The 12,124-nt window shown below is 40.5% G+C and overlaps 1 protein-coding gene across 1 annotated transcript in view; it reads left to right on the forward strand.

The window, feature by feature from the left end:
* Positions 1 to 814: 814 nt before the first annotated feature.
* LOC139442092 (xanthine dehydrogenase/oxidase-like) overlaps positions 815 to 12,124 on the forward strand; it is a 46,277-nt gene continuing 34,967 nt past the window's right edge. Inside the window, exons 1-10 of the mRNA XM_071222877.1 lie at positions 815 to 1,088; positions 3,006 to 3,063; positions 4,226 to 4,322; positions 4,792 to 4,900; positions 5,498 to 5,624; positions 6,848 to 6,909; positions 8,294 to 8,359; positions 8,862 to 8,948; positions 9,243 to 9,387; positions 11,205 to 11,372. Coding sequence (XP_071078978.1) covers positions 1,023 to 1,088; positions 3,006 to 3,063; positions 4,226 to 4,322; positions 4,792 to 4,900; positions 5,498 to 5,624; positions 6,848 to 6,909; positions 8,294 to 8,359; positions 8,862 to 8,948; positions 9,243 to 9,387; positions 11,205 to 11,372 — 985 coding nt within the window. The 5' untranslated portion in view covers positions 815 to 1,022. The remainder of the gene's footprint in view (positions 1,089 to 3,005; positions 3,064 to 4,225; positions 4,323 to 4,791; positions 4,901 to 5,497; positions 5,625 to 6,847; positions 6,910 to 8,293; positions 8,360 to 8,861; positions 8,949 to 9,242; positions 9,388 to 11,204; positions 11,373 to 12,124) is intronic.

Raw genomic sequence — 12,124 nt, forward strand, 5'->3', positions numbered from 1 at the left:
GTGTTTATCCCGGATCGCCCCTGTCAAGACCGCCTCCGATCCCCGCCCGCGTCATACCAAAAGACGTTTAAAGATGGTACTTGTTGTTACCCTGTCTGGCATTAAGGGGCTAAAACAAGGACTGGTCGGCTCGGAGTCAGTATACTGTGTCTGAGTGGGGTATTCATGTTAAACTGCGACATGGTATCTCAGTGTGCTAGCACTATAAATCGGCATCAGTCCGGACTAGTACAAGCAGCCACACACACACCTGCATGCACGTCGCTATATAAATGCAATAATCCATGACGCGACGTTAAACCCCATTTCACCTCACCCCGATCATATTCTTGTGGTAACCGTCTGAAATTTCGGGGTTTCCTCCCATAGCTGACACGCCGTGATATAACTGGAATACTGTTCAAAGCGGCGTTAAACCCAACTCACTCACTAACTCCATGCATTGTTAGCGACAACAAAGTGTGATATATATTACAAATCGTTATAAATAATGCCATAAGTCCAGCTTAAAATACGTGTCAAAAGTCATGCTCGCGCAGGAATGAAAACAGATTTATAATACATGTAGTTTCATCCAATAGAGCGCGCAAAGGTCTACTCACTCTGATCATTGACGCCGTCTTATCTAGCGTCCATGATCTGATTAATGTAACAAAGTCTGTGAAAGAAAGTATTATTTACGTTAGAAATATCAGAACGAGCTTCCACACAAAAGTCGATCTTGACCGCCCCAACCTAGTTCGTTATGTCGCTCAACCTTGCCTTTAATTTAAGAGCCCGTGGCAAGGCTAGATAAAACGTAAACACAGGATATGCTTCAATCTCACGACATGCCGAAGCCATTTGTTTATTTCTCGAGACGAAGCCAACATGATCAATGAATATTGCTGCAATCTGTTACAACGCTACAAAGGTATTGTGCTGACGGCAATGAGTGAACAGGCAAGGGGTGTCTACGTCTGAACGAACTTGCACCGATCCGAACACTGGGTACAATATCGCTGGGGTAATCTGGAGTGGCAATGGCGACGACGTGTCAAGCGGAGGAACGACCGCACGAATTAGTATTTTTTGTCAACGGCAGAAAGGTTAGATTCAACAATCTGCATGTGCATTTTCATGTTCTGATTCCTACATAAACAGCTGATAAACATTTGTGTACGTGTATGGCCCATGGCTGTGTATATGACATACATGTTATTGTCCCAGGTGTGTGTGTGTGGTGGGGGGGGGGGGGGGGGGGGGGGGAGGTTTTGTTACAGCATCCAGTACATTTGCACTTTTATGTACGGTTACTCCTTCATCAAGCATTTACTCCCTAACGTTGTGTTCTTCATAATAAAGACGTTGACAAGGTTATAAAATGGTCCTAGACAACTTAGAGAAGCTTGGAGAAAATGACCCCAAAATGGCCCCAAATGAATCGAAGTTGATACAATTGTTACAAGAGACCCTTGTCTCCCCTTTGATATTGTTAATTGTTATGTTGTTTGGGGTTTACAATAACAAAAAAGTAGGAGAACTGGAGATGTGTGGTGCAGTGTCATCCATGGACCACTACGTTAGGGAGAGTGGACTACTTTGTTAGGGAGACTGGACCACTACGTTATGGAGAGTGGAACACTACGTTAGGAAGAGTGGACCACAACGTTAGGAAGAGTGGACCACAACGTTAGGAAGAGTGGACCACAATGTTAGGGAGACTGGACCACTACGTTAGGAAGAGTGGACCACTGCGTTAGGAAGAGTGGACCACTACGTTAGGGAGAGTGGACCACTACGTTAGGGAGAGTTAGAGATGAAAACCATGCGACATTCCCAAATATCCCATCAATAAGTAAACTAAAGGTTTAAACAATAAATAAACTAAGTCACTACAGATTCGTGCTAGTTTTCTTTCTCCAATATTTGGGTCCATTTTCTCCAAAATTCTGTTTGATATTGGAGAGCAAGTCTCCGATAATGACTTTCTCTCAGTGTGAAGATATTGGGTTAATTATGCAGCCCGGAGTAGGAGGTCGTGAGAAAAATGTCACCAGAATGCTAAAGGCAGGATGTGACATGTTGTTATGGCCTTAAAAAAAATGCTGTATATAAGCTAAGCATAGATAAATCTTGTTCGTAAAGGGGAGTACCTTACATAAGACATGCTAGATGAATGCATATTATTTGCATTTGGTAGTTGTATAATTTTAGTTTAGACAGGTTTCAACACAACGAGTAACACAGCTGAAAACATACCTCAGCAATTGGTGATAGATAGGTGACAGCAATAGATTTATTTACATGTGCCACAATGTCCCAACAAAGTACTCTTTAATGGTTTAATGACATATATCTGTACTTTTTTTAACTCTGAGGTATATTCTTTCGTTTTCAGTGCAAAGTTCTATCTCTGTTCATGATTTTAATGGCTCATCATATTTACTGTGCATTGCAAGTGTTGTAAGGGAATGTCTTTTGAAATAACCTGCTTAGTGCAAACAGTATTACAGAGAAAAAAACCCCGATATTGTGAAGTCTTTGAAAGGCATTTAAAAGTAAAACACATAAGGAAGAGAATTTATGGATGTCAACTTCTATATTATGAGGAACACAACGTGTTGGAGTTTATACTTACTCCTTCATCAGGTAAATGAAGGAGTAAGTTTATACACTGAAACATTGTGTTCCTCATAATAAAGAAGTTGACATCCATAAGGCCAGGCGTTTTATGTTTTTTGTGGATCTCGAAGCCGAACACGAATAGCTTCCCTTGACAATTGTCCATGTTGTAACTGATAGAATTTTAATTGTTACAAGGGGCTTTATCGTCACAAATGGTTGTCTTTTGAGCACAGAATATGTTCATAAAGTATGCCAGATGCATTCTGCATTAAAAAAAATGCATCTGGCTTTCTTTCTCTCCTCCAACCCTAGACTTTGGGCTGAAAAATCCATAATCCTAAAAATAAAAAAAAGCCTGGCCTAACTTCTGTTCCTAATGATATTGTGGTTTTCTGCAGGTGACAGAGCAGAATGCTGACCCAGAAGAGACATTGTTGCACTATCTGAGGAAGAAATGTATCCTTGTGACTGTGTAGATCAGTGACATTGTTACACAGTGTAGTGTTGGCAGGGAATAACTGCTTATACACCAGGAAAGCACCAACACAAACAGCTGCAGTTCAAATAAAAAAAAAACCCACAATGCTGAACACTGCACATTTTAGTGAGTCCAATGAAACATTTACACTTAATAAATACACAGAAATCTAAATGTTTTTGTATAACAGTATCAGAAGGGCTAACCGTTGGATATTCAGCACGGCTGGTGACTGGGTTTCTTTTTTTAAAATTGCTCCAGAAGATACCATTATGGATAATTTGTCTTCAATTTTCACAACAGAAAATAACACTTTTTTTAATAACTTTTTTTGTGTGGTTAAAAACATTTGTTTGTCTCAAATAAAAATGTCAGAATATTAAATGGTTGAAACCTAAGTAGTATTTACTGTAGCTTTCCCTGGATTTGAACCTTGGTACAACAGCACCAGACAGTGCTTATGGGTTTCACCAATGTGGATTTCATCAAAGGGATAAATGTCAGTTACCTAGAATCCTTTCTCCTGCATCACTGGCGATGGGTACCCTAGTGGTTAAAGCATCAGCTCGTCATGTCGTAGGCCCAGGTTCAATTCCCCACATGGGTACTATGTGTGAACCCCATTTTCAAGTGTGATAATGGGCCGTGATATTGCTGAATATTGCCAAAAGTGGTGTTGATTGGTTGGTTTGTTGTTTAACGCCGCACTCAGCAATATTCCAGCTATATGATGTAAATAACGAGTCTGGAGCAGACAATCCAGTGATTGATATCATGAGCATCGATCCACACAATTGGGATCGATGACAAGTATCAACCAAGTCAGCGAGCCTGACCACCCGATTCTGTTAGTTGCCTTTTACGACAAGCATAGTCGCCTTTTACGGCAAGCATGGGTTGCTGAAGACCTATTCTCACTCACTTACTCTCCTGCATCAAGCTGTACGTTCAGAGTTTGTGGGTTACACCAAAGTTGTAGATGTCAGCGACCTGCCTAACTTTTCTTCTACATGAAGTTGGCAGGCTGTGATACATGTACTCTGAAATACTACCCACATAAAGTATTCCCAACAGTTAGGATGACTATGTGAAGGATGACATGATGTATAATTTTCCAGTTGTTTACCTTAACGAACGCAGTACACCTGACAGGTAGCAAGTATGGGTGTGGTGAGGGTGGATGCGGTGCCTGTACCATCATGTTGTCTCGCTACAACGCCGCTGCAGACAGCATCCAGTATCCTTTACTACAGAGTGACACAACAGCATCTTGAACTGTTCATAGTAAACATCCAGGTAGAAAGTATGCACCTGGAAAAAAGTTCAGCACCACTCCTTTATTGTCATCTATTGCAAACTGTCTCAAGCTCATTAAAATCAGATCTAAGTTCTCGCTGCTGCTAAACAAAGATCTTAGGACATCCCATTATGGGTCACGTCAGAACGACGGTCTGTATTTCAATACGAGTTTGTCACTTTATAAACAAAAATATATAAAGATATGTTTTATCAGAAACTATGAGATAGATATAAATCGCAAAGAACAATGAAGAATGAAGTGCCCCTCATGGTTTATCCAACCTGCAGTAGAGTAAAGAAATAAGTATATATTTTTTCAAATTTAAAAAAAAATGTAATACTAACACATAATGCAATGGAATTTCCAGTACTAGATGTGAACATTGTAGTTGTCCTTAGCCCTCCATCCACTATGCTGTGAATGCTTGTCTGACCCCTGTGTGTTCTGTCCACGGCCTGGCTGTCACCACGGTGGAGGGGGTGGGGAGCACCACAAGGGGACTGCACCCTATACAGGTGGGTTGTGTCTGTAGTGATGGCTTGTCCAGGTAGTCAGGTGTTTTCACCTCTGTGGAGGGGGTGGAGGGTGGAGAGCACCACAAGGGGACTGCACCCTATACAGGTGGGTTGTGTCTGTACTGATGGCTTGTCCAGGTAGTCAGGTGTTTTCACCTCGGTGGAGGGTGGGGAACACCACTAGGAGACTGCGCCTTATCAAATACCCCTCCCCACCCCCCGAAAAATTAAAAAATAATATTGAAGTTATTTTAATTCTTTTTTAGTCAAGGCCCATTGGGTTAGCAAATATTCTGAGAAAGAACTTTGGTCTTAGAATGTAATGAAGGTCAACAAATTTTGACATTTCGTTTTGGGAAAATAAGTATGTTATGGCAGGATAGCTTGGAGACATGTTTATCGACAGGTGAAAGTAATTTTAGGAGTTTTGGTCTGGCCTTATATGATTGGAGATGTTCTCAGCATTGTACCATTTGAATCTCGATCAAAATGAAGCTATGGTATCAAATGGGCCCAGGGTATGTATTTTAATACAATGGTATGGATTTGTTAGCGTTTTTATGAGTGCTTCCAGCTAATGGTGACTTCCCACTGCAGGAGCGGCTTGTGAAGAACCATGGCACACAGTGTGGCTTCTGTACTCCAGGGATGGTGATGTCGATGTACACACTGCTGAGGAATACCCCCAAGCCACCGCTGGGGGACATTGAACGTGTATTTGATGGTAGGCAGTCAGTCAGTCACTCACTCACTCACTCGTGCTCTCATCTTCCGGATGCTAGGGCTTTAACTGACTATAAAAGTCCATTTTCCACCCTTGCTGAACGAGGCTGTAATTTCCAGGCTCGATCTTAGCGCCACCCGTGGCTACTACTAAGTTTTGTCCCTTCTATGTCCCTCCTATTGACCCATCAGATTCCATTTATCATATCAATGCATTTGCTTCAAACAAAATGGCGGTGCCCAGTCAAGACAGTCTGATAATTAAGATCTATATTGTAATAAAACGAGTCTTTTCCCAAGAGCGGCATCAAGTCAATTGAACAACTTGTTTAAAAACATGGTACAGATGCTTTCCAAATCCTGCAGTCGACCGATTTCTGCATGTAAAAATCCATGTTCTTTATGAACCAGATGTCGATTTGGTACGATTATGGCTTTGCATAGACTAGTTAGTTCAGCCAAAATATAATCCTATAATTTCAGCCTGGTTTGGCAAGATTGGAAACTGAACTTTTATTGTCAGTTAACACCAGTCAGTCATTTAACCAAACATGCCAAGTAGCACTAATATGTTGACAAAATGCAGGTGTCCCATAAAAAAACTTTGTAGTTTGAATTGAAACCTCCATAGGTATAAAATACATCACAAAATGAATGTCAGAAGTGATGTAATTGGCAATAATGACTTCTCAATCTGTGGAGTTGAGATAGCTGCTACGTCTCATGCCCCTTGGCAGATGTCGTGAAGGAGAAAGTGCTTGTTTGCTAAAACAAGTTTTTTTGAAAATTATATTGAATACCCTTTATTTTACACTAACAGTATCATTAACAGATGAAAGTTAGATATTAGCTTTGTACAATGCTCGTGATACTAACCGCCTCCGTGGAGAGCGGAAGGTCCGGGGTTCGATCCTCGACCGCGTCAGATACAAAACATATAAAAGATGGAACTTGTTGGTACCCTGTCTGGCGCTCAGCTAAAACAAGGACTAGTCAGCTCGGAGTCAGTATACTGTGTCTCAGTGGGGTATTCATGTTAAACTGCAGCATGGTATCTCAGTGAGCTAGCACTATAAATCGGCATCAGTCCGGACTAGTACAAGCAGCAACAAAAACACACACACACACACACACACACACGTGCATGCAATAATCTTGGACGCGATGTTAAACCCCATTTCACCTCACCTCACCTCGTGATACTAGTGTACCTCTTGCTTACAGGAAACCTATGCAGGTGCACTGGCTACAGGCCCATCTTGGATGGTATGAAGACTTTCTCAAAGGTAGCTGGCGGTCAGCTCATTGGATCAGTTAATTAGTGGGTGACCCTGCCAGGGCTCGATTTAGCTATGAAAAACATGTACCAGTTCAACCCATTGTTGAAAAATGCATCCTACTATTTTGTCTTCTAGGGCTGGGACAGGTAACTCGGGTACTCGGGTCGGTTGGGTACTGAGTAGGACCCGGGTAGCCACAGGACTACCCAGACCCGTGGTTTGTCACATGAGTATATTGTTTAATGGCAAAAATTATTTAGAACTCTATGGTTACACTATAAGTGACAAATTTCTTTCTGACTTTACACACATTCCTTCTGACTTTATATGTTTGCATAATGATATAACTTCAGTCAACTTGAGTGTATGCATGACCAGATCGGATTATATGTGTATCTTAATTTATTTTGACAGGAGTACGACCACACGTTTCGAAATCAGACATTTTGTACCTCTCTCTTGGGACATACAGCGGGTACCGGGTAGAGTCGGGAAGTAGGGGGTACCCAGGTAGTAAATTTGGACTTGCACCAAGTGTATGTCCAAAACCTTCAAATTTGTGTCTGGCTAAACCTTACTTGTCCACACAACAACGATCTTTGAACACACTCAACACCTCTAAGATTTATTAACCATACTACTTCATTAATCCCTGTATTATGTGTAATTTATCATACTTTCTTTGGCTTGACATAGTCCAACTGTGGGTACTTAACGATTATGTGCACATGTTCCTGTTGCATTTTACAGCAATGTGTCATTACTTCATGTGACACTTGCAGCAGATTTGCATATGTTTCAACTTTGATGCATTTCGGGGGCCAGGGTGCAACCTGGTTTTGTTTTGTGCAACATCATTTTCATGTCAACATGCACCTGGTGCAAGTTAAGTCGAGCTCTTCCTGCCCTTGACTTGAATGAAACATATCTCCTCACCTCATCTCACCTCAGTGTCTTCACTGAGAACGCAAACTCTTTATCAACAAAACTTTCGTTATTAGCAATGATTCTATTGAATCAATACTACTATTTTTATCAAGTGAAATAAGGATATGAATTATTATGTTGGAAAGTAGTATATTTGTAACTGTAATCTGTCATTATTTTATCATAACTCTGGTGGGCTATTATTGTAGCTAATGCAGGAAGGACAGCACAATTTGTTCTGTAGAGTTGCGTCCCTTAGTCAGGCCAGAATCTGCTGATCATAAATTGGAATCCCATATTCACCCAGAAGGGATTCTTGGTTTTAGCTTCATACCCATTCCCGTGGATTTTAACTAAGTAGTATCCTTGGTCGTTCCTTCCACATTAAGCTGACATGCAGTGGCAGTAATAAAATACTGTTCTAACTTATCCCAATTCAATCACTAACATGCCAATATTGCAGGAGTATTGCCAGAGGGGAGACAACTGCTGTAGGAACCAGTTGAACACTGAAGAGACATCAAATCAAGTGAGTTAGGAATTTGGAGACTAAGGGAATCTTCATGGCGACAAAATTATTTTGAAACTCAGATCATTTTGCATCTTCCCAAGGCAAGGTCGTTAACTGACTATAAAGTCCACTTTCTATCCTTGCTGAACTTGGGTTTCACCGAAGTGGTAAACGTCTGAGACTTGCATCACTTTGGGCTTTCCTCCCACATTAAGCTGACATGCCGTGATATAACTGGAATGCTGTTGAAAGCGGCGTTAAACCTAACTCACTCACTCACCTTGCTGAACTAGGCTGGTATTGTGGAGTTATGTTATGAGTCAAACAAAATTGCGCAACAAACTAGACATCCGGTTACCATTTTGTTTGGGTATGCAAGTAATATGATGTAAGTATTAGCCGCTGGTGGCGCTATGATTGAGCCTGGAAATTCCAGCCTAGTTCATTACAGTCAGTTAACTCCCTTGCCTCAGGAAGATGATCATTGTGTATTTTGGATGACAACTGAGGTTTGTTTCAGGATGTTTATGAGAATGATACGTCCCCCAGTAGTGACTTCACTCCCTACGACTCCACGCAGGAGCCCATCTTCCCTCCAGAGCTGCAGGTGAGTGTATGACATACGACCTTTGGACATGTGATCTTTTGTTCATAAGAACATGACGTAATAATATTTCTCATCTCACATTTGCTTTATAAACAGTTAACATGTGATACCTTTTTATTTACTATTGAAATGCTAAGTGAACTTTGAACAAATGTGATGTGTCTAGAAATTTGATATTTTGTATATGAAATGTTGACTATGATATTTTGTCTAAACTATTTATTAACATATGGCATATGAACAATGGGATATTACTAGTGTGCATGAACTACGAATGCCTGTTTGTTTTTCCAGACTCAGCATGACCGATACCATGGCCAGTATGTAGTGTTCAGGTCAGCCGCAGTGACATGGTTTCGGCCAGTCAACTTGTCCACCCTCCTTGACCTCAAGGCTGCCCACCCCCAAGCCAGGCTAATTGTGGGCAACACAGAAGTGGGTGGGTTGAGTGTAATGTGCTGTTGTATCTGCAAGGCATTGTCCCATCACCAGAAAGGCTTTCCTCTGAAGGCAAAGGTGCTCAACTGTAGTTACTAATCTCTGTTCCTTCCAGTGCTGGCTGAGGAGGAGGTTTTCGTCTTTAGGATACCATAATGTTGTAGTAGTATTAGGTGAAGTGAAATGAGGTCTAACGTCACGTCCAAGATTATTGCACTTATATAGCTACGTGCATGTGTAAGAGGGAATATTATTATCCTACCCTATTTTTTGTGCTGGGGATGAAATTCTCTAGTGTCAGGATGATTCTCCCTAGTGAATTTGAACCCATACCAGTGTGGCACTAAGGTAGGATACTATACTCATGAGTAAAACATCCCCCGGGATAATATTTAGGTAGGATATAATCCTTGCTTACACATGTGTGTGCGTGTCTCCGCTCTTACTAGTCTGGACTAGTGCTGATTTATAGTGCTAGTCCACTGAGATACCATGCCTCAGTTTAACATGAATACACCACTCAGACACAGTATACTGACTCCGAGCCTACCAGTCCTTGTTTTACCCCTTTAATGCAAAGCACCAGTCTTTTGGTATGACGCATCCGGGGATCGAACCCCGGACCTTCCACACTCTGGGCAGACACTCTACCACTAGACCACTGAGGCTCGTCAGAATATTTAGTTACATAGCAAGGCTTTGGATAAATCTTTTGAGTCATGGACTATTCATTCACATGTTATTCACATTGGTATTGATAGCTTTCTTTGAGTTTTCAATATATTTTTATTTCCATGGGTTCTGTCTATTGGGTACTTTTTAAGAAATGAGTAGATTTTTATTTCCCAAAAATTCTACATCAAGAGTAGTTTCAGGTAAAGTTCAGTGTCACATGCGTCAACTCACAACAGCAATATACACGCCTAGAGTTCATGCATTTATAATGTCATGCCTGTTTTTGATTACTTCATAAAGATCTGTCAAGAAATGCAGGCATACAAGGAGAAATGGTAACATGGGTTTTTTATGCAGAGTGTTGTTATACTGTTGGAGTGGTGATATGTTTCATGCAACAGGAAGTTAATTAAGTTATAGTGATTTATCTTGCATATCTTATACAAACAAATAGCATCTCTGGTGCTCCGATAGAGTTGAATGTCAGCTTCATAAGAGAGTAAAGATTGAAGTGCCACAAGTTGTAGACATGCTTGGTTTAAACACACAGCCATGAGGCTGGTGGGAACAAGAATGATTACCCAAGATTCGAACCCATGACTATCATCTACAGGGAACCAAGTTGGGGGTTCATATAATTACATAAGGCTTAAAAAAATAAAAGAATTGGTTCTCAGGCAATGACTTTTGAAAAATAGTGCAGGCAGGTGATGATTGTTTTGGGGGGTTTGTTAAACTAGTATGTCACCAGATAAACAGTTGTGTACCATCAACCTGGGACAGGGCCTCCCTACATAAACAAGTATACAAAATCCTATTGCCGCCATCACCATAAGCAGTGTGTGTGTAAAGGGAAGTAACTGCTTGCTCTATTGGATTGCATTGTTTTTAAGTATTAGGATTTTTATAAAAAAAATTTAAAATGAAAATAAAAACAAAACGTCCTGCAGACTTTATAATGATGCGGGCAGTGCCTGAGAACTGAGGATATTATTTCCCTTAGTCTAATATATGGTAAATTCAAACTTTCCCTTTGAAAATATCATTTACGCAGTCACGTAAATATGTACAGATGTTTAATGGCTTCTTGTTTACTTTTATGTCAAAATTCTACATTGTGTCTCCTTTCATCTGTCTCGGCAGGTGTTGAAATGAAGTGTAAGCATATGCACTACCCACAATTCATTGCTGTGGGACATGTGCCAGAGCTGACGGACATTGAGCATCGTGAGTCTGGACTGAAGATAGGGGCCTCCGTCACGCTGTCACACCTGACTCACACACTCACACAGGAAATACAGGCTCTGCCAGGTGAGAGTAATATGTATGATTTGGGGATTCCAGATTTAATTGACTGAAGCCAAAAGCCAGTCATAAGTTAAGATAAAAATTGTTTAAATATAGTTTTTTTTGATTGACTGGTCTTACCTTGGTGGATTAAAAAAATAAATGATATAAGGCTACATATCGGACGAAATGAAACTTATATCTTGCTGAAGGATATATATTCCAATACATTTGATGTATAGTCCATGGCCACTGCAAACACCTAATAAAAACAGCAATGTCTTCCCTGACAGAAGTAAATATATGTTCATGTAACATGAAGTTTTACCCAGTAAATTGACCAAACTACATAAAAAAAATCAATAAAACTACAATTCCATTTTTTTTTTCCAACTTACCAAACCTAAAGCATATGCAAACATCTCTACACCATTTAGTGTGGCCAACTGTTGTATTGTGTGATGTATTGTTTGAAGAACTTCCACCCTTTTTATAGCATTTTCTTATTTAATGGTATAATGGTACTTTGCATGTTTTTTATTCCCCGTCATGAAGTGGAAGGGGGATATAGGAACAGGTGCTGTCCGTCCATCCTTCCATCCGTCCGTCATGTTTCACTTCCGGAGCAGAACTAAAAAACCATGAGAGATATCTTAACTAAACTTGACACATAGATAGGTCTAATGGAGAACTGGTGCCTTTTGATAGTTTGGGATTTTTGAGAAAATTTTTTTTTTTGAGTTTCCAAAGCAACGAATTTGACTGAAAATGGCAGT

The sequence above is a fragment of the Haliotis cracherodii genome, unplaced genomic scaffold (assembly GCF_022045235.1).
Source record: "Haliotis cracherodii isolate W230 unplaced genomic scaffold, xgHalCrac1.p SCAF_5, whole genome shotgun sequence".
NCBI lineage: Eukaryota > Metazoa > Mollusca > Gastropoda > Lepetellida > Haliotidae > Haliotis > Haliotis cracherodii.